The sequence below is a fragment of the Hemitrygon akajei genome, chromosome 1 (genome assembly GCF_048418815.1).
Source record: "Hemitrygon akajei chromosome 1, sHemAka1.3, whole genome shotgun sequence".
NCBI lineage: Eukaryota > Metazoa > Chordata > Chondrichthyes > Myliobatiformes > Dasyatidae > Hemitrygon > Hemitrygon akajei.
The window spans coordinates 101,859,174-101,882,922 of record NC_133124.1 but is presented as its reverse complement, the minus strand read 5'-3'; the positions used below and the strand labels follow the sequence as shown (position 1 = coordinate 101,882,922).

The 23,749-nt window shown below is 40.2% G+C and overlaps 1 protein-coding gene across 2 annotated transcripts in view; it reads left to right on the top strand.

The window, feature by feature from the left end:
* The window catches only part of LOC140729142 (1-phosphatidylinositol 4,5-bisphosphate phosphodiesterase gamma-1-like), a 254,092-nt gene that overhangs the window by 131,860 nt on the left and 98,483 nt on the right, over positions 1 to 23,749 (top strand). For both annotated transcript variants that reach the window (XM_073048590.1, XM_073048598.1), the window contains exons 3-4: positions 5,182 to 5,275; positions 8,830 to 8,877. In XM_073048590.1, coding sequence (XP_072904691.1) covers positions 5,182 to 5,275; positions 8,830 to 8,877 — 142 coding nt within the window. The remainder of the gene's footprint in view (positions 1 to 5,181; positions 5,276 to 8,829; positions 8,878 to 23,749) is intronic.

The window sequence follows — 23,749 nt, the reverse complement described above, 5'->3', positions numbered from 1 at the left end:
TCAATTGTGTAATGTTTGTGCTTCAGTAGTGTGGCCACAGTAAGTGGTGCTTGGTTTAAAGAATTCACACTCGTCGGCGTTGTGCTCTGAGCCCATAATCTTCTCATCTTTTTAACACTATCTTGGAGATTTAGGAGATGTCCCTTGTCATCCTCACCAGTAACAATGATGTCAGCTAGGAAACTCTGAGTGCCTGGGTAGCTGTGGAGCTCCTCGTCCATAGCTTTCTACCAGAAAGCAGGCACAAATATTTCTCCAAAAATAAGCCTATTTTAGTGATAAATCCCTTTGTGAGTGCTTATGGTGTGAAACGCTTTGTCCAACTCCATCTATAGGTAGGCCACAGCTAAGTCCACTTTGCTGAAGTGGTTCCCTCCAGAAAGGTTTGCAAAGATGTCCTCTCTCCTGGGCAGAAGGTATTGATCTACTTTCAGTACTGGGTTGATAGTGACCGTAAAATGACCTCAGATCCTGACAGACTCATTCTTTGTTGCTACTGGGAATTCTGGTGTTGTCCATTGGCTCCACTCAACCTCGGAAAGAATTCCTTCAGCCTCTGAGCAATCTAGCTCATTGGCAACTAGCTCAATGGTATAAAGAGCCAGAAGGGCTTTGTAAAACTTGTGTGTGGTATTTTCATTTAATATTATTTTCTCCTTGATATGTTTGAGTTTTCCAATGTCTTCCTTGGACATTGCTGTTGTATCATTCTGTACCTTTCTTATTTCGCTTTCACTTGACTTGATTGCAGGGGATGTGGCATGCAAAAGGTGAATGGATTACCAATCAAGTTGTAGTTGTCTCAGCCAGTCATGGCCCCACAATGCTGGCCCCACGATGCTGGCCCTCCTGCTTTTAGTACATACAAGTTCAATGTGGCTCATTGGTTGTTGTATTTCACTGCTATGAATGAGGCTTTTTTTTCCAGTATAGGTTCTTCTTCACTGGATGTCTGCAGCCTTCAATTCAGTTATCCTTGAAATGCTGTTCACACTGTTTTTTGTGGAATGACTAAAACATCCAAGCCAGTGTCTAATTCCATTTTAATTAATGCTTGTCTGTTGTTAATTTTCACATTGTACATCTCAAGGCTATTCAGTCCTATGTCACTCTCATCATGATCAGATTTTTTATCAACAGCATGCAGATTGTTGCTGTATTTGAAACTGCAGCTTGACTTTTTTCGCTTTTTCTCTTCCTGGTGTAGTCCATTTATTTTTGTCTGCCCAGCATGCTTATGTGTGTCCTACTTTGTTATATTTTCTTCAAGTTTTGCCTTTAAACCTGCATTGGTCTGGTATATGTAAGACCCTGCCACAATGGTAACACAATTTATTTGGCCAGGCGGATTTCTGTTTAAACGTTGCAATTTAGTTCATGTTTACTTTCACTCCTGACTGCATCTCTGTCTGCTGTTTCCATTGAGATAGTGGCTTCAATTGCTCTTTTAAATGTGAGTTGTGCTTCAGTTAGGATCCGCTTTTGAATGTTTGCTGTAAGACTCCACAAACTAACCAATTTCTCAGTGCATCATTAAGACCATCTCTGAACCGATAATGTATTAAATTTGGCCAGGTGTGCTGAAATAGACTCCCCTTCCTTTTGATTCCACTTATGAAACCTGAAGTGTTCTGCAATCGACAATAGTTTCACTTCGAAATGTTCCTGCAGTACTTTCACAATATGAGCAAAGGTCATTTTGGCTGTTTTTGCACATTTTACGTCACTCCAGTTACCTTTTGTGTCATTGAATGGGTTTGACTTTCTGATGTAGCCAACCGTTTCTACATTTTTTTTAAAATTTAGGATGATCATCACACTGTTCTCACTGTATATGAACCCATGAATTTTGTCCACTTACTGCCTTTTTTAAAATTTGATCATCGCTGTCCATTTTCTGAAGGAAAGAAAATGTGCTGCGCTTTTTAAAAAACTTGAGCGTCTCACTGCACTTTTTAAAAAATCTCAAATGTCTTCCTGTGCTTCAACAGGTAGGTAGTGGTCTTGTGTTCATCTTAAGACTGCCTCATCACTGCTGTTGTGATTTATAACTTCAAAACTAATCATAAGAAAAACACGGGGAACCAATGGATAAACGTGTGTACTTCATTTTTACTTTATGACACTGTGGCATAATAACATATGCCATTCACGTACTTTTACATATAACCTGTAATGAATTATGTAATCAACAAAGAATGCTTAATCAAACAATATTTTTACAATATTACTCAAATATTACTGAAATATTAGATTTAGTGGTTAGTGCAATGATATTACAGCTCCAGTGATCCAGGTTCAATTCTCTTCGCTGTCTCTTACCTCCCTGTGACCACTGATCTTCCCAGTTAGTAGATCAATTGGTTACATGCCTGTACATGGGCAGTGCAAGCTCGTTGGTCTAGAAGGATCAGTTAATGTTCTATATCTCTGAATATAAGTTTAACTATCATGGCTCCACCAATTTATTTTTGGGAAACTAATGTGAGGGGATTCCTTAGTGATAAATGGAATATACTTCAATTTCTGACAAAGTATTTCAGCCGTCTTAAGCTCTAAGATCTCTTATGATAGCTAAATCCTATACTAAGGAAGATGTTAAACCATCTGTGAGCTGCACCATAACATTCAAGACCAGTTCATCCAGTATACTGCTCATTAACTTTCATTGACCAATGCCTCACTCTTAAAAAAAATTTCACTCTGTTATTGGAGTCCCTTTGTAACGCTGCTCCTCCCTAACCCTAACTCTGTAATCTCATCCAGTCCTACAATACTCCCAGTACTTTCGATGCCTATGACACTGGCCCCTTGTGCATTCCTTAATTCCTCTGTTTACCACTGATATCTGTGCCTTCAACTGTCTAGCCTCTAAACTCTGGAATTTCCTGCTTCAACCTACGCATCTCCACAAGCTTGCTTTTTTTTAAGATGCTCTTTAAAACCACTTCTTTGACCAAGCTTTTGGTTGCTGGTCCTCATGCCATTTTCTTTGGCTTAATGCCACCTTTTAGCTGTTTACACTCCTGATAATTACACTGGGACATCACAGTACATTAAAATGCAGTAATGTCTTTTAAATAAAATGTTCCAATCAATGAATTTATGACAAAACTGCTAGTAACCTTCTCAGAATGTTTTTTGCTTAATGTGTGGGAAGTGTGAAAATACACAAAGCCGCCTGGAACTGGCTCTGGGCCTCCAAATTTAAATTCAGTTGTTAAAAATCTGAAAATAAAAATATGGTGTCAGTAGAAGTGTTCATAAAGCAGGAGGGTTGTTGTAAAAAACCCATGTGGTTCGTACACACTCTGAGAAACTGGTCTGCTCGCCTTAGCTATGAAGCCAATGCTGCACGATCTTCCTTTCCCAAGAAGTTTATCCCTCGATCGTAGCATTAGATGTGTTATAGTGGAAATGAACACCAGTTGTTGCCATGTAGCACTGGATTAATTTTTAGGCTGTTGACTCCTTACTGAAATCTCAGCCATTGCGTTGTATTTCGGCAACCAAAGGTGGGCAATATGTTCCACCAGGCTGGGAATCCTCCTTCTCAAAGCTATTTAAAAATCACCTGCAATAATTACAGAACATGTTAGAAACACTTGGCAGGTCAGGAAGGGTGTTTGAAAAGAGAAGCACGGTTGAAGTTTCAGGACAATGGCTCTCTGTCAGAACTGGTAAAAAAAAGATAAAATAAGATGATTTTCAGTTGCAGGGAGGGTGGCAGGGAAAAGGATAGGAATATCTGAAGGCTTATGCAATGGTTAAATGCTTTTCAGCTGGTCTTACTCTACGTCAGATATCCTATTTCTTTTTTCCTAAATACTGCCCAACTTGTCGAGTGTTTCCAGCGTTCCTCTTTTAACTTATAATTCCAGCATCTACAGTTTTTTTTTAATTTATAAAACTGTTACCATTAATGTAATACTGTATATTGAATTAATGCCACCTATTGAAGATCATCTCAGATGAAGAATGGATGTTAGGACTTACATTTGTGATGTAGTTGAGGGAACTTAAATTTCAAACTTCAAGGTAAATTTATTATCAAAGTATACTATCCTGAGATTCATTTTATTTCAGGCATTTACAAGGAAAAAAAGAAATTCACAAGAATTTGATGAAAAACAAAACCTGACTAGACAAAGACTGATAAACACCGATGAATTAAGATGACAGACTGCAAATGACAAACAATACTGAGATCTGTGACTGCAGATGTTATCCCTGATGTTTAGTGGCCAAAGTAGATTGTTCTATTCAAATCCACTACTATTTTTCCTTTAATAATTAAAAGCTAAAAATGTTTAAATAAATAAAATGTTAAAAAGTGGAAATACTCCAAAGGTCAGGCAGCAAATGTGGAGAAAGAAAAACTTTTATATAGGTGACCTCGTGTTATATCAGTTCAGGTAATGGAATTTGCCATGATGAAATTTACAATTCTCTACCAAAATATTTGATACAAAATAAAAATATGAAATTCATATGAGAAACTGTAAATTAAAGAAAACAAACTTTTGATTTCATTTTTGTCAGCTCACATTTCTTGCTGCATGCACAGACAACAGGGCTTTGCATTATGGAAAACAGTGACATGGACTATTTTCTAGGAATACAGACTCCCTGTAATACAGGGATCACCTTTATTCCAGACTGGCGATTTTTCATCTGAGAAAACATAAGCCTGGATACCGGAAATCTAAAATAAGAAACAGAGCCATTTCTGTGAAAGATCATTAATCTGAGACATAAATCTCTTTCTTTCTTTCTTCACAGATATTGCTTGAGTATCTTCAGAGTAGCTTCAGCAATTTTTAATTTTATTTCTGTTTTCTAACATTTGCAACCTGGATAACTTCACTCGCCTCAACTCTGAACTGAACTGATTCCACACTCTTAAGGACTGTACAATTCATGTTCTCAGTATTATTTATTTATTGTATTTTCACCATTTGTCTTTTGCACATTGGTTGTCAACCTTTCTTTGTGTCTAGATTCACTGATTCTGTTGTGTTTCTTTTTCTACTGTGAATGCCTGCAAGGAAATGAATCTCAGGGTAGTATATGGTGACATACTGTGTGTACTTTGGTCATGAATTAACTTTGAACTTTGAATTTTTTGCTTTTAAATTTTAAAAAAGGCATTATGATGTTAATGAATTTCTTTATCTTCAGCATTCAATGAAGATGACACCAATATGTGGATAACTGGTTTGAACTGGCTGGTGCAGGACACTCAGAAGTCCCCCACACCTCTCCAGGTAGAAAGGTAATGTGTGATTTTCCTACTTTTACCTCCAAGGTTTCCAACATTGCTGCAAATTTCAAACTGATAGGTTGAAATCTATCCAAAAAGTGTTGTGGTCCTCAGTACCTTTTGCTACATCTGTTGCTGCAATGTGACATTCTGTTGTAAAAAAACCATGAAGCCAACAAGCTCTTGACTTCTGATCCCCGACCTGCGCTTTCTTCCCTCTTTGATTCCCTCTGACCCCATTAATTTTCACCATCTCCACCACCACCCCTCCAGTTGCACCCCCACAACTTCAAGCAATCAATCCTCAGCAGATGCCTCAGCTTCATACCCTCGTGTCCACATTTTATTGAATTTTGGGCCTAACATGATGTCTAAGTTTTCTTCATATCTGTGGGAAGGAGTTTTCATCTCAGACTGATGGCTCTGTCTTCCGACTTCTGTCTCCTGATCCACCTGAATGCTACTGTTGCCATGAACCCTTGCTCTTTTCTTTCTTTTACCCTCTCTTCATTGTAATTTAGTAACCTGACATTGGCCGTCTTGACTTCTCTCCTCCAACCTACTCCTTTTGAACATACAGTACTTCCTGCAGATCAAGGCGGTGCTGATGGAGACTGGCCAACCCAACACAATCTTGCAGCGGCTAACCTCAAGCTCTCAGACACATTCTTGTACCTCCCTGTGGCCCATGATCCCACCAGTCAACGTATCCCAGGCTCTCACAGATCTTATTTCATCAGGACATCTTACGTCCTCAGCTTCCAACCTGGTGGTGCCTCAATCCCACACTACCACTTCTACCTCCTACCAAAGATCCACAGACAAAATTATCTCAGTAGACCTATTGTTTCAGCCTGATCTTGTTGTACCAAACAAGTACCAAAATAGTTCTTCCTTAACTTGACTGCCCCCAGTGCAGTCCCTTATCATTTATATCAATGATACCTCTGATGCCCTTCCTTATTCCTCACTTCTAACTGGCTGCGGTCCCTTGCCATTTATATCCATGATACCCCTGATCCTCTTCACCATTCCTCATTTTGAACCAGCTCATCTTCATCATGGATGTTCAATGCCTTTACACCTCCACCCACATCAGTAGGGTATAAGAGCAATCTGTTCTTTCCTCAAACAGACGGAGTTCCTTCTTACTCACCTGATTAGCATTCAACAGCTTCTCCTTCCGTTTCACTCACCAAATTCAAATTAAATATGGGAACTCTCACAGCCTTGGCTGCTTCTGTCTTTTATTGGGTACACGGTATTGTCCACATGCTAGGCTCATTTGGGACCACTCCCCAGACTCTTCTTTCAATACATTGACAACAACATCAGAGCAATACCCTGCACCCACTGAAAAACTCTTTCACTGCTTCTATCATTTTCTTTCCTGACACTTCCCTGGTCCACCTCTGATACTGCCCTTGATGGATACCTCTGTCTCCATCTCAAGAGTTAGACTAGATATTATCATCCAAGTGTAGACTCCCACAGCTAATTGTATATCTTACCACCCTGCCTCCTGTAAGGACACCGTTCCTTTTTCCCACTTTCTCTTTCTCTGACCCATTTGTTCCAATGATGAAGCCTCTCACTATAGGCCTGTGAAATATCCTTCTTCTTCCTAAAATGTGGCTTGCTCTCTGCTATTGTGAATGGAGGTCCAAACCACATTTCCTCTATTTGTTGCACATCTGCTCTCAACTGCCTCTCCCCCAGGACAGAACAAGGATACAATTCCTCACATACTCATTTTCCACTCCTACAGCCTTCGCATTCAATGTATTGTCCTTTGTGGTTTATGCCAGATGTGGCATAATCCCACTACCACTCACATCCTGTCCTCGCTATATCTTTCTAAATTGCATTGGGACCACTCACTTGGTGATTCCCTAGTCCTTCTTGTATCCCCACCCTGCATTCCCCTGCCCACAGCATCATTCTAGGCATTGGAGGGAGATGCAACACCTGCTCTTTCACTATTTCCTTCCTCACCAACTAGGGACCCAAATAATCATTCCAGATGAAGCAATGATTCACTTACACGTTTTACAATCTAGATTTGATTTTCCAGTCTAATTCACTGCATTCAGGGTTTTCAATGTAGCCTCCTCTGCATTGGGGAAACCAAAGACTGGGTGACCACTTTGCAAAATGGCCGTAAACTTCCATTTCCCTGCCATTTTAATTCACCATTAAACTCTCAGAGTAGTCACTTGTTATAATGCAGTCCAATGTAAGCTCAAGGTTTAACATCTCGTCTCTGTCTCAGCATTTTGCAGATTGCAGTACTCAATGATGAATTCTCCAACTTCAGATAACTTGCTTGACCATCTATTCAATGCATCATTTTACCTCGTCATTGATGGTGTCTTTGTTTCACCCATTACTCTCCTGTAACTTAGTCCAGCTTGCCTTCTTTCTTCCTCTGTTTTGAAGAAGTGTCTTTGACCTGAAGCATTAATTTGATTAATTTGAAGTGTCTTCGACCTGACCTTACACAGGAAATTTTTTCCCACATCCCAAAGAGGAGTAGGTTGACAGGTTAATTGGCCACAGTAGAGTTGTCTGGACTGTTAGGTCAATGGTACATTTTGTGGAGAGTGGTGAGAACATGGGGAGAATTATGATTTATATAGGATTCGTATCAATGAGTGGTTGATGATTACTGCATATTCAGCACAGAAACAGTCCAAAATACCTGCCTTTGTTTGGTCCATGTCCCTCTAAGTCTTTCCTACACCTGCCCAAATCTTATTTTAAATGTTAGAATTGTAGATGCCTCTGCCACCTGGTCTGGTAATTTATTCCATATACTCATCACTGTATGTGGGGAATCAACCTTGCCCCATAAATCTTCCTCCTCTCACATCAAACCTATTCCCTCTAGTTTTAGATTCCCCTATCCAGGGAGGAAGACTGTGACTATCTACCAGATTGTTGCTCTTCATAATCTTACAGACCTCTGTAAGGTCACCTTTCAGGCTGCTTTGATCTGGTGAAAATAAGCTGCAGTCTATCTGGTCTCCCGGTATGACTCAAGTTGTCCATTCTAGGTGACATCATGATGAATCTTCTCTGCACCCTCTTCCTATCCTTCTTATAGTGTAGCGACCAGGACTGCACACGGTTTGTTGTCCATCTCTATGAGTGCACGCAATATAGAACTGCGAGTTTGAGCAACCCACTAGTTGTTGGAAGCTCTACCTCAAAAACTACTGAAATCTGAGCAGAACTTGTCAACCACCAAGGAGAGTGTTTAGCAGACCTATGATCAGGCCTGAATGTGCGTAACCATTAATTAATTTGTATTGATGGCTTTAGCTAGATAAACCAAAAAACAACATTACTCTATACCTGTTCCTCTGAAAGGAACCAAATGTTAATATAGAACAGCACAGGGACAGGTCCTTTGGGTCACTCTCTCTCTCTGCCAACCATGACTCCAGTTTAAATTAAATCCATCTTCCTGCACATAGCCTACAACTCTCTGTTCCCTGCCCAATCATATACTTATCTAAATGCCTCTTAAACATTGCTGTCACTGGTCTGCGTTCTGTTTGCAGGTGGCTCAGGAAGCAGTTCAACATGATGGACAGGAACAAAGAAAACAGGTGAGTGTCTTCGGCCTACCATCATTTCACAAGGTTTTATAGAAGTCCAGTGGATTTTCAGGATTCTTTCCTTTCCTGATACCTCTCGTCGTCTCGAATTCCCATCCATCTGTGTCATTTTGACATAGTGCATAATATTCTGTAACTTCCCATGCTCCCCTGTCCCTACATCCTGCCGCAGATGCCAACTCCACAGGGAACTTGGTTCCACAGGAGCCAGCTGATCCTCTATAATCCCTCATTCTGTATTTGTGAACACAGGGTGATTGTTTTATGATGAAGAGGGGCTAACAAGTTTACTGTCATTGAGATATGTCATGACATTTGTTGTTTTGGGGCTACAGTACAGTGTGAGACATAAAACTACACAAATAAATACATAAACAAATAGTGCAGAAGAGGAGTAATGAGATAGAGTTTATGGGGTCATAGTCTGTTTGGAAATCTGATAGTGGAGGGGAAGAAGCTGTGCTTAAAACTTTGAGTGTGGGTCTTCAGGCCTCTGAACCCCCTTCCTGATTGTAATAATGAGAACATAGAACGTCAAACATAGAAATCTACAGCACATTACAGGCCCTTCGGCCCACAATGTTGTGCTGACCATGTAACCTACTCTAGAAACTGCCTAGAATTTCCCTGTTGCATAGTCCTCTATTTTTCTAAGCTCCATATACCTATCTAAGAGTCTCTTAAAAGGTCCTATTGCATCCATCTCTACCACCATCACTGGCAGTGCATTCCACACACACACCATTCTCTGTGTGAAAAACTTAACTCTTGACATCCCCTTTGAACTGATTTCCAAGCACCTTAAAACAATGCCCCCTCATTTTAGCCATTTCACCCTTGGGAAAAAGCTTCTGGCTATCCACACGATCAATGCCCCTCATCATCTTACATACCTCTGTCAGGTCACCTCGCATCCTCCGTCACTCCAAGGAAAAAAGGCCAAGTTCACTCATCCTATTCTCAGAAAGCATGCTCCCCAATCCAGGCAACATCCTGGGAAATCTCCTCTGCACTCTCTCTATAGTATCAGCAGAGAGAGGGCCTGTCCTGGATAGTAAGGGTCCTTAACGCTGGATGGTGCCTTCTCGAGGCACCACCTTTTGAAGACATCCTTGATGGTGGGGAGGATTACGCCCATAATGGAGCTGGCTAAGTCTACAATACTCTGCAGCTTCTGTCCTTTAGAGCCTCCGTAACAGGCGGTGATGCAACTGGACAGAATGTTCTCCACCATAAATGAATAAATAAACCAAAAGAGGAGTAGCAAGGTAATATTCGTGAGTTAATAGACCAACCAGAAATCTGATAGCAGAGGCGAAGAACTGTTCCTAAGTTACTGAGTTTCGTCTTCAGGCTTATGTACCTCCTTCCCCATGGTAGGAATGAGAAGAGGGCATTTCCCAGATAGTAACAACCCCTAATGCTGGAGGCCACCTTCTCAAGGTACCGGCTTTTGAAGAAGATGAAGTGGGTTGTGCCTGTGACGGATTTGGCAGAGTCTATAATCCTCTGCAGCTTCTTTCAATCTTGCACATTGGAGCTCTTATAACAGACGGTGATGCACCCAGTCAGAATGCTCCCCACTGTACAGTCAGTGCAGATAATTGGAGCTTTTTCCATCAGTAGCCTGATGGGAAATTAATAACTTGTTATCCTTTCCTTATATGTCAGAGTGAAAAGATGGGTCTGAATTCTCCATGTTCTTCTCCCAGTTTCTGTGAAACACGCTAAACGTGTATGGGAGGACACAGTGGAGCTGAGGCTCAAGTGATACCACTGGCATCATCTTTAAATGTGGATCAGTGGATCACGATCGGGATTCCCTACCATGGTTGACTCCACACTGCCACAGGCATTCTGGGGCTAATTGTAATGTGCCCCACCACTGCCCTGTCAATCAGCTAACTTGGCGTTGAACTGGAATCTGTTGATCTCCAGTGTTAGTATTCTGGGTCAAAATTTGTGTACTGCCTAAGTGATCAGGAGTATTTTTGTAAATGACTTTTCAATATAAGTAATGCTGTAGTTCTTTACTTGTGTGGCAAGGACATTTGTCTCCATTTGGCACCTTTACACCGTTGCATAAATTAAATTGGGGTAATTCAGTCTTTTCCGTTCCAGGAAGTGAGCGGTGGTCTTTAATCACTTACGTGCAGCAGTTCGGCCAATGCCATAAATGCTCTGAGGGAAATGGATATCTCCTTTTAATGTTTCACCAGATGTCAAAATCAATGCAGGCTGGAGACACTGTCCTCCTGTAGATGGAGAGGACTGGAGCCTTGGGTGTAGGTTTACACCTGAATACTGGAATGATTTAGGATGTTGCTAGCTTAGCTGACTGACAAAGTAGAGGCTGTGGTTCAATCCCACTGTCTTCGATCAGGAAGGAGTCTCAGAAATGGTGTCTGGTTACCCGCTTCGGTCTTCTGAAGGGCCTTAATGGAGCTTTCAGTAGCATCAAAGGTCAGAGTAGGAATTCTAGTAGACCCCTGAGACTTCTCAGTGTTGAATATGTGCTCTGAACACTGGTTATTATGAAGTTGCTTCCTATCAGTGAGCTGTATGTGTCAGCAGAAATTTCAACTTGTTCTATGCTGCAGTGGTAACTGAGATAATTAGCTCAGCCTATAGTTATTTCTTCTAATGAGATGTGGTAAATCAGGATGTACTCCTCTGATCGCTGGGCCAGAGTTATGCTGTTGTAAAGCTGGGAAATGAAACAGCGTTAGATGTAAGTTTCGTTGTGAAACTAACTGAAACTACTTGTGCCGAGTTTAATTTGGAAATTCCACAGTTACTCTCATATGAGTGCATCACTGCAGGCAGGGCATTTTGCAGCCTTTTCAAGGGAAACCACCATTAACCTCATGTGAATTTTTGGCATTTACACAAATGTTCTGCTTTTTAATAGTCTGAACATCTTACTTAAGGGTCCAGAAGAGTCTGTCATGGCATAATGGTTCATTATCACAGCTTAGCAGACAGTCTAAAAAGCCAGTCGTGTGAGTGTGTGCAATATTTCACTCAAATCAATATTTCAAAATCTATGGGGTTTAAAACATAACTTTCAAATGGTTATAATATTTTAGCTTCTATTTTTAATCAACTACATCCCAATTATTAACACTGTTTAACTTTTGAAAAGGCTGTTAAGTACTGTGTGGTTTGCTTCCTCGTCTGTATCTGATAAATCTTTAATATGATTGGCTACTCAATCAGCTTGATGTCATCAGAGTTGCTGAGCTCCATGCACTCTGGGGCGGCAGCAGCAGGGTTTTGAAAAAGGAGAACAGCATGCCACCGGGATTCAATTTAGTAGTATCTCTGTGTCCTAAGCCGTAGCCTTTCAAAATATTTTCTTTTTATAAATTGCAGCATCTCCTAAGTGTTCCCACCTTTTTCATTAGACTTCTATGATAATTCTTTGACTTTATTACTCTACAATGCTAAAGCTTCTTTGCACCATTACACCTGATTGCCAGGAAGAGAATGATCAATTAACAGCCTCTCCGTTACTGAAGGAAAATGCTGCATTTTCTAAATTAATAATTAATGAAAATGTAAAATTAATAAAGTGTGCTCAGCTTTCAACAATGACATTTAGGATGCCAAGGAAAATTTTGCTTTGCCTCGATAAATTGTAGAAGGCTTCTGAAGCTGCGTCTTCATTGGTTTTGCAGAGTGTTTGTGGATCTTCGTACAGTATATGTCTATCACGTTTACATTGCACACATAGAATCCTGCTGCAGACATGGTGCTCAGGATGCCATGCTGTTTATCTTACACCCAACTATCACACTCCAGCCACCATACACCAGACTTCACACTTCACTGCAGAAACAGAAATAATCAGCACAAACTGAGACTCTATCTGTCTTCTTAGGCAACGGAGCCATGACACTCCTTGAAGTCTCACTGATGTCCGATGTATGTTTTCTCCTCCTCAACCAACTCTAAGAAACAGATTAATTATCTATCAATCCCATTTGACTTTCCTATCTACAAACCTTTCTGTTTGCTTGACCGAGAAGGGTCTCGGCCCGAAACGTCGACAGCGCTTCACCCTATAGATGCTGCCTGGCCTGCTGTGTTCCACCAGCATTTTGTGTGTGTTGTTGTTCTCTTTATTTATGTATTTATTTTGCTACTATTTTTTTCTATCAATCTGTAAATCTGTTTAAATTTGTTTTCCATTCTTCCTTATATTTCATATATATTATGTTTTTATTCCTATATCTGGCTTCAATTTCTGTCAGGAAATGATGCCCTTGCAAAATTAAAGTCATTCAGACTGTAGCAACCAGCTGGGGACTTGGTCAAAATGCAAGGTATGATGTTGTGTCACTTAATGAAGAATGAATAAAGGAAGAAAGTTCAATTTCTGTAATATATTAAATTCTTAGGATTTCCCCAAACATTTCTCCATCAATGAATTGCATTAGGAAATGCAGATGTGTTGTTACGTAGGGTAAAATGGGAGCCAACTTTTGCAGTGCTGTCAACCATAACCAAGAGTACAGCAAATATGCTGGAGCTGGTTAAGCAGAAAGCTATTCCAGTTTTCTAGAATATTAACATAGTTTTAAAATAAGTATTTTTAAATTCTTGTTTGCAATGTGCATATCACTAGATGTGCCAGCATTTATTGCATTTTATTGCCTTACTGACCCTTAACAAGATGAATAATAGCTGTCAGCTTGACAGTGAAGTGCCTTCATAATCCACTTCAGGATGCAGTTAAGATCTTCTGGTTGTTACTAAATTAATTTGATTTAGATTCCTCAGTTGCCATTGTGAGAATTGAACTTATGCCTCTGGATATCCAGTGTTTTGATTCTTTAATTACACAGCCTAATTACAGTGTTACCAGACATTACTGCATCAAGTCTTAAATTAAAGTTCAAAGTAAAATTATTATTGAAGTACATATATATCACCATATACAACCCTGAGATTTATATTCTTGTGGGCATACTCAATAAATGTTAGAGAGTCTTTGAATGGGATTTGAGAATGCAGTCTTGCTATTAGAGATAGGAAAATGCTGGGAATATAGCCATGGGTATCTATAGAGAAAGAAGCTGTTTCAGGTCCATGATTATCAGAACTGAGATTTCCAGTTCTGATGAGGATAAATTCATTGAAGATAAGACTGTAAGATAAGTTCTTTACAAGCCTTGGATCAATCCCACACCATCCAAAATGAGAGTAACACCCCTCATCCCTTTGAACTCACTTCTGACCTCAACCCCTGTTGAGATCCAGGGGCTGTCTCCCTATTCTTAGTCCTGAACCCCCTAAGATTCAAGCATACTGTTGAGTCTCTGTTGTCCACAAGCCCTGCCAGTTACCTGATCACTACTGCCATTCAACACAATCACCCCACTGCCACTTTTCTGTTCACCACCCTCTCCCTGTCTTTCCTTTCCTTTCCTGACCGGTTACCTACAATATGCAGCCAAGTATCCATGATTCACATACTCAACAGCATACTTTTGCTTTGACCATCTAGTGCACCTTTTTGAGTAACTGTAAGTTCTTGGCCAAGTACTGGATCTTGGTCAAATAGTAGAGTGGCAGGAAGACGGAAAGTACGATAACAGTTTGGAAAAGAAGTGCAGAGATGTGATTGTGGCCGTACGTCATCACAACACATTAAGACAGGTTCCCACTCTAGCCCAATAAAGATTTTTGTCCTCATGCTATGGAATGGGAAATGAGACCTTTCTAAATGTCTGCGCTGATGTTTGTTCATATATAATCATTGGGATGTATGCAGGGAAAAGTTTTATTTGAGGACTGCTGAACAAGCAGTTGTGCCTGTAGAAAGTGGCTGTAATTGGAAAGAAGCCCTTCAACACTGAATCTTGATCTGAAAGTATCATCAGATTCTCTAGAAACGGGCAATAAAGTGAACAGAGATTAGAAATGAGAGGATTAATTGGTTTTTCTGTGTGGCTTTAAAAATGAAACATAAAGAATCAACTTAACATAGTGTGAAGTGAATACACAGGCTTGTATGCCCACAGCAGATTCCACAGCTTTTCCTTGCCTTCTGTTAAAGATTCCAATTTATTTCAGTGCTGATACACCTAGATGAGAAAGAGGCTTGTGAAAATAGGTCAGTGTTCTCGATGTCAGAGGCAGCTCAGAGCTGGCTGGTGAGAAGAAAGCAGTGCCAAGGTTGAAAGGTTGTAGCTCAGTGGGCGTCACTAAGAGGAAGGTCATGAGGGAAGTCCAGACTAATCATAAAAGTATACAGGGAAACCAGGGAGAAAGACGGCCATTTGAAGTTCCTATGCATCTTGCAAATTTCTAACCATTTTCTCAACTGAAGAAAATAGTTCCACTTCAGGCTTATCAGCATTCAGTTTTATCTCTCTACATCTGCTCAAATATATATAGCAAGAGTTCCATTCTTTACCCCTAGGAGAACTGACTGACAATTAACTCTGTAGAATCATTAAAGAATGGAGACATTTGTCTCCTGAAGTCTGTGCTGCTTCCCAATATATAAATGTATACTGTTTCATTTCTCTATAACCAAAGCCCTGTATTTTTTTTTTGTTTTTCAGTCACCTCTCCAATGATTGGATCTGTGTATAGGAATGACTTCTTTATCAGAATCAGAATCAGAATCAGGTTTATTATCACTGGCATGTGCTGTGAAATTTGTTAATTTAGCAGCATCACTTCAATGCAATACATAATCTAGTAGCGAGAGAGAAAAAATAATAATAAATAAAATAAAACATAATTAAAAACAAGTAAATCAATTACATATATTGAATAGATCATTAAAAATTTGTGCAAAAACAGAAATACTGTATATTTAAAAACTGAGGTAGTGTCCAAAGCTTCGAAGTCCATTCAGGAATCGGACGGTAGAGGGGAAGAAGCTGTTCCTGAATCGCTGAGTGTGTGCCTTCAGGCTTCTGTATCTCCTACCTGATGGTAACAGTGAGAAAAAGGCATGCCCTGGGTGCTGGAGGTCCTTAATAATGGACGCTGCCTTTCTGAGACACCGCTTCCTAAAGATGTCCTGAATACTTTGTAGGCTGGTACCCAAGATGGAGCTGACTAGATTTACAACCTTCTGCAGTTTCTTTTGGTCCTGTGCAGTAGCCCCTCCATACCAGACAGTGATGCAGCCTGTCAGAATGTTCTCCACAGTGCAACTGTAGAAGTTTTTGAGTGTATTTGCTGACATGCCAAATTGCTTCAAACTCCTAATAAAGTATAGCAGCTGTCTTGCATTCTTTATGAATAAATCAATATGCTGGGACCAGGTTAGATCCTCAGAGATCTTGACACCCAGGAACTTCAAGCTGCTCACTCTCTCCACTTCTGATCCCTCTATGAGGATTGGTATGTGTTCCTTCGTCTTACCCTTCCTGAAGTCCACAATCAGCTCTTCTGTCTTACTGACGTTGAGTGCCAGGTTGTTGCTGCGGCACCATTCCACTAGTTGGCATATCTCACTCGTGTACGCCCTCTCGTCACCAGCTGAGATTCTACCAGCAAACGTTGTATCATCAGCAAATTTGTAGATGGTATTTGAGCTATGCCTAGCCACACAGTCATGTGTATACAGAGAGTAGAACAGTGGGCTAAGCACACACCCCTGAGGTGCACCAGTGTTGATCATCAGCGAAGAAGATATGTTATCACCAATCCACACAGACTGTGGTCTTCTGGTTAGGAAGTCGAGGATCCAATTACAGAGGGAGGTACAGAGGCCCAGGTTCTGCAACTTCTCAATCAGGATTGTGGGAATGATGGTATTAAATGCTCAGTTATAGTCGATGAACAGCATCCTGACATAGGTGTTTGTGTTGTCTAGGTGGTCTAAAGCTGTGTGAAGAGCCATGGAGCTTGTGTCTGCCATTGATGTATTGTGACGATAGGCAAATTGCAATGGGTCCAGGTCCTTGCTGAGGCAGGAGTTCAGTCTAGTCATAACTGACTTCTCAAAGCATTTCATCACTGTCGATGTGAATGCTACTGGGCGATAGTCGTTACGGCAGACCACATTATTCTTCTTTGACACTGGTATAATTATTGCCTTTTTAAAGCAAGTGGGAACTTCTGCTCATAGCAGTGAGAGGTTGAAAATGTCCTTGAATATTCCCGCCAGTTGGTTGGCACAGGTTTTCAGAGCCTTACCAGGTATCTGGACCTTCCACCTTGCGAGGGTTCAATGTTAAAGTCATTAACATTCTTCTTTAAAGGCAGTCTAACATCGGCCTCTGAGACAGAGATCACAGGGTCATCAGGTGCAGCAGGGATCTTCACAGCTGTAGTTGTGCTCTCCCTTTCAAAGCGTGCAGGAGAGTCTAGAATTAGAGGGCACACGTTTAATGCGAGAGGTTTAAATGGGAGCGGAGGGGTAAATTTTTCAGAGTGGGTGGTGTTCAATTTGGAACAGGCTGTCAGAGGAGGTAGCAGAGGCAGATACAGTTGGCCCCCCCTTATCCGCGGGGGATAGGTTCTGGGATCCCCGATGGATACCAAAAAACACAGATGCTCAAGTCCCTTATTTAGCCTGACCAGTGCGGTGGTCTTTAGGACCCAGTGGAACCCCGGACCTTATTTAATCTGTCTCAGTGCAGTGGACTTTAGGAGCAGGCGCAGCTCTGAATCCGCAGTGTTTCTGTTCACGAAAATAAATCACGATCACGATTGAAAATAAAGTGAAAGTAATAAAGCAATGGGGAAGAGATGAAATACATCGGTCATTGGAAAAGCGTAAGGCTACAGTTGGTCAACGATCGGAACAATTTTATTGGAGCATGTGAAAAGCCCTGCTCCGATGAAAGCTACAATTATTACTAGGCAACGCAGTGGTGTAATTATTGAAATACATACGTTTCTTCAGTGTTTTATATGCAAAGAAAGGTAAAATGTATACTATATACTAAGACAAACGTTTGACTAACTGACGCTAAATGATACCAGATGTACCTGTTCCGACTTCAAATCCGACTTAAAGACAGACTCAGGAACGGAACTCGTTCATAACCCGGGGACTGCCTGTACTTTTAAATCATCTCTAGATTACTTATAATACCTAATACAATGTAAATGTATGTAAATAGTTGTTATACTGTATTGTTTAGGGGATAATGACAAGAAAAAATAGTCTGTACGTGCTCAAACAACGAGTGCTGGAGAGAGAACTTCTGGGTTTTCCCGATCCGCGGTTGGTTGAATCCGCGCAGGTGGAACCCCTGGATAAGGAGGGCCGACTATACTGTAATTAGAGAGAGATTAGCTTCATTTGTCACGTGTACGTTTGAAACAAACAGTGAACTATGTGTCAACAACCAACACAGTCCAAGATGTGCTGTGGCAGCCTGCATGTATTGCCACGCTTCCAGCACCAACGTAGTATGCCCACAGCCGACTAACCCTAAACGATACGTCTTTGGATTGTGGGAGGAAAGTGGCATTTAAGAGGCGTCTTGACAGGAACTTGGATAAGAAAGCTGTAGGTTTGCCAGCCTAGTGTGGGTAATTAGGATTGATACAGATGTATATAGGCGTGGATGAGGGAAGCCGAAAGGGCACATTTTTGTGTGTATGCTTCCATAATTTTCAAATCTTTCCTAAACTGTAGTGTCAATTATTGGATGTAGGTGGCCAAACCAGAGTTTCATAAAGAATTGACTTAATTTCCTTTTATACTCCTCACCTCAGTTCATGAAGCCCATTCCTCAACATGTTACTTTGAAAGATTTATGCACACCCACATTGATGTCCCTCACCCTGCATGCACTTTAGAGCTCTACAATTAAGACACTGTATTATCTCCCCACATTTTCTTCTGTCAAAATGTTCACTTCACACATCAGAATTGCATTTCATCTGTCACTTATTTGTCCATTCTGCAAGCCTACTATACCTTTTCAGATGTTATGCCACGTGTCCATGTACAAATAAATCATAAATATATAAATAATTGATCCTAGCATCAGTCCCTGGAGAGTACCATTGTGAACCACTATCCAGTCAGAAAAACAACAATTTACTATGATTCTCTGCTTATCATCCCAGGAAATTGTAAAATCTGTGACTGACGGTTAGCCTTTATCTATTTTATTCCTGCTCTAGAAAACTCTCTGTCCCTTATCCCTAATCTCAGCCTGAAGCATCAACTGTTCATATCCCTTCATAGATGCTGACTGAACTGCTGAGTACCTCCAGCAGTGTGTGTGTCTACTGAACATTTAGTATCTTCAGAATCTCGTGTCACTTATCCATTAATTAGCCTGAGTTATATTCTGTAGCCTATGGCATGATTTTCCAAAGCCCTAATTTCTGTTTTCTGATTATGCCTGCACTGATACTGTGTCAGAAGGCTTTCAGATGTCCTTAGACAAATATACTGCATTGCCTTTCTTGACTGTGTTGGAAATCAATTTGCATAACAATTTGAATAAATCATCAAATATATATCTTATTTATTAGATGTTTGATAGATACTGGTCAAACCACAGGAAAAGCTCTTTTCTCTTGTTTAAGTTGTGCTCTAGGAACACTTACAATAACTTGAGAGAACAGGGAAAGCCTTTTGGTTTATCATCGCACACAAAAGACAACATCCCCAACAATATAGCACCTAGTCAACGTTACATTGAGGTGTTTGGCTTTTTACTGTTATCACACAACACTGCAAGCCCTGAGACTCATCTGACACAAGAGAGTTGAAGATTGTTTGTGAGAGAGGAGGAAGAACAGACAACAAAATAGAGAAAGGGGAAGAAAAAGCCATGATTGGGGTAGGGCGATTGGGAATGGATAAGTTAACAAATTTCACGACATACGCCGGTGATAATAAACCTGATTCTGCGAGAGAATATCTTAGTGTTTATTGGTTTATTATTGTCACATGTACCGCGATACATGAAATTAAAGTTTTACAAGTCATCCTTACAGACCATTACAAAATATAATTATATTGAGATATTACAAGGAAAAAGCAATAACAGAATGCAGATTATGTTATGTTTAGCATTATAGAGAAGGTTCATTGCAGGTAAATATTAGGGTACAATGGAATTGGGTAAAAGAGAAGATGTCTAGGGTAGGTGGGGTCTTTGACTGTGCTGGCTGCTTTACTAAAGCAGCCGAAAGTGTGGATAGAGACTATGTTTCATTAATATTCCCAAAGTAATTCATACCAATATGCATTTTTCTAACAACATGGGAAGCCCAACATCCTATGCCAGCTTTCAGAGAAATCCTATTGTTACCATTCCCCGATTATTCTCTCTCATTTGCCTCTGAATTTCCCCCCGCCACCCCCCCCCCAACTCTCCCACCACCCACAAACACTGGGGCCAATTCATCTTTGCTGATAATCCTCCCAGCACATCTTTGGTAAGTGGGAGGAAACCCACACATTCACGGGTTGAATGTTCAACTTCCACGTCACACCCTAAATCCCAGAGCTGTGTGACCACCATGTCACCTCAGGACCTTCTTTTCCATTCTCCATCTCCAATTTTTTCCCCTCTGTTCCAAGCATAGCTAGGTATAAGATTACAAAACAATTCGGAGCGGGAGAAAGTACTGGCATATTTGGATGTAACATGCAAACAGGCAGGAAAATCTCTATTAAAACTGCTGGGCAATCGTGAGTGAAACAGGAACGACAAGTGAATCGTTAGCATTTGATTTAAATGGAAATAGAAAGAATTGGAATTATCACAGATTATCTTGAAAAGCACGGGATTGTGTTTTTGCTTAAAATTGGGATTAGGAAACACTTCATAATTGAATCAGAGTTAGATTCCAAGCATTAGAGCTGCTGCTGGATTACAGAAAACAGGAAATATGCTGGGAGTTATCAGCCTAATGCAGGCATGTAGGAGATCAAGCCAAAAGGGCAGGGGATTGAATTTTTTTTTTAACATTAGGTTCTTATTAGACATGCGAGGTCTCACTGCAATCATCACTGTCAAAAAAAAATTAGGTACATTTGAATTCCTTTCTCGGGTGGTTTGCATACAGGGATGTTCACTTCTAAGGGATGGATACTGCAGGCACTGCTTCTTTAAGATCAGCCTTCTGTCATCTGTCCTGTTTATGGAAACTCTGTCAAAGTGTTGCTCAGTTCACTGGGGCTGTGTTCCGGCCAGTTACACAAGACTTACAGATGGTTGGAGGGGGGTGCGGTGGAGTGGAGGGAAATGGTATTGCTGCTGCTGCCCTCTGCTGACCAACTGTGTTCATAACAAGGAGTGAAAATCCCTCTGAGAAAAAAAACACAGCAGCAGAAATGAACCAAGACCCAGAATTTTCTGGAAGCATACAGAAACGATGGTAAAGATCAATATTGGGCTCCAATAGTTAGCAAATTCAGAAGTCAGTGGTGAGATTTACCTAGTGTAATGCCACTTTATGTTGTGGAGGAGCAGTAGGTCCCATCTATGAGGCCTCGAAAAATTATACCATTCATAAGATAATTTCATTGCATCAATACATTGAGGTTGTACGAATGAAAGTAATACTGAATATGTGATGACATTTACGGGGAAAATCAGCAAATGCAGGCAGACAATAAGGTGCAAGGCCATAACAGGGTAGATTGTGAGGTCAAGAATCCATCTTATTGTACAAGAGGTTTGCTCAGTAATCTTATAACAATAGGTCAGAATGCTGTAACATGTTGTAATCAATTCACATCTCTCCTAAACCCCAGAATATATGTGCCTAGCTTATCCAACTTTTCCTCATAAAGCAACCTGCCTGTTCCAGGTATCAGATAAATTTGTCTGAACTGCTTCCTGCTCATTTGCATCCTTCCTTAAATTAGGAGACCAAAATTGTACACTTCAGATTTTATTTCACCAATACCATATATATCTGAAGCATAACTCCCTACTTTTGGATTTTATTCCAAACATTAATATTCTGTAAGCGTTCCTGATTAATGTACTATTTTACCTAGCTAGCATTTTGCAAATCTTGTCTGTAGAACACCTATCTGCATCTCAGAGCTCTGAAACTCCCTTAATTTATCTTTCCTATCAAAACTGGTAATCAATATTTGGTTTATTATTCTCACATGAGCTGAATCACAGTGAAAAAGGATTTTTATATTCCATCCATACAGATCATTCCAAATATAAGGTAGTACAGAAGATAAAAGCAACTATAAATTGCAAAATATAGTTTTATAGTTAGAGAAAGTGCAGAACAAGTATACAAATACAGTGCAAGGGCCACGGCGAGGTAGATTTAAGAGATCAAGCGTTCATCTTAATGTGCAAGAGGTCTGTTGAGACCTTAGTGCATCTTTTCAGACATTTGTGTCAAAAGAGAAAGGTTCTTGGTAATTGTGCTAAAAGGATTTAAATGCATCAATGTGAAAAGTGTTGTGTACAGAACCTAAGATGCAGCAACTGACAGAGTGTGAAGGAAGATGTAATCACCACCTTCAAAAGAAGACTGGAGTAATATTTGAAAGTAAATTGTAGGACTATGGGAAAATGTGAGGAATTGGACCTGCTAGCAGTATTGTGACATGAAAGACAGCAAAATTTTGATTGCAACATTTAAGATAAGATTCAATAAGTACATGGATGGGAGGCATATGGAGGGCCGTGGTCTAGGTGCAGGTCAGTGGGTTTAAGCAGATTAATAGTTTGGCATTGACTACATGAGCCGTAGAGCTTGTTTCTGTGCTGCAATCTCTATGACTCTATAACCTATAAAAACTTCATAATTGATTGAGAGCAATGATGTTATACATTATACTTTATTAAATCTTTGGGATTTGAGCAGTTATTACTAGTGTGGTAATGGGTCATGTGTTAAACAACTTAATTAAAGCTAGTTGCTATGGTGATCTGTCAGGCAGCAGAAAGTTGTTTGATTATGTGTATAAAAGATTTTCCAGTGATGGAGAGAACTTCACTTTTAGGTTGGTATTGTAAGTGGTGTCAATTGCCTTAAACCAGAGAAGATACTTTTATATTCACTGTTGCCAGGAGCCCCTGACAGTAGAAGAAATGAAAGAACATTGTTTTGCTCAAGAAACTGTTTGTTTCTTGGGTTAATTGAGTGAATTTCCCTGTTGAACCTTGGTCACATATGGTGTCAAGGGTTTATTAAAGAGATTTGCTATTGGCAAGGGTCTGCACCAGCAGAAGGCCTATGAGAGTTGAGTTTACTTGTAATGGGACAGTCTGCTTTTTTTTTGCTTGATATTAATTGCTTAATAAAACAATTTTCTTGAACATATTGTAGCCCTGTTTAATAAACCAGCATCTTTAAACAATGGCTTTGCTTTTGCAAAGACTCAACATGAAGATGAAAGGCCATTCTGTACATGGCTAGCAGTGCCATTTTGAGCATTTATGCAGTGACGCCAACTATTCAATATATCCATGAATGACTGATAACACAATAATGTTACAAAAATAATTGTTAGATGAAATACTTTTGTAACAGGTGAATGTGAGATCATCCATTTTAAGGAATAAAATCTGGAAAAAGAGGGGTTCCAAAGAGTTATAAAATATTCATAAACATTCACCACGAAAATGTAGTAGTTAGGTACAGAACTAACCCAAGAATATACTTTGCAATTTAGACCAGGAGTAGGTCACCTAGTAGGTCAAGCCTGGGCTCCCACCACCTTTTTGATATGATCATGGCTGATCCAAATTTATTTATAATGAACTGGCCTCCATCACCCCCAGGGCATAGAATTCCAGAGATTCATTATCCTCTGAAAGCAGAAATTTTCAAACACTCAGTATTAAATGAACAGCCCTTTATTTTGTAGCTATGTCCCCTTGCTTAAGCTCTTTAACTAGTGAAAACATCTCCGTTTTTACCCTGCCAAGCCCCC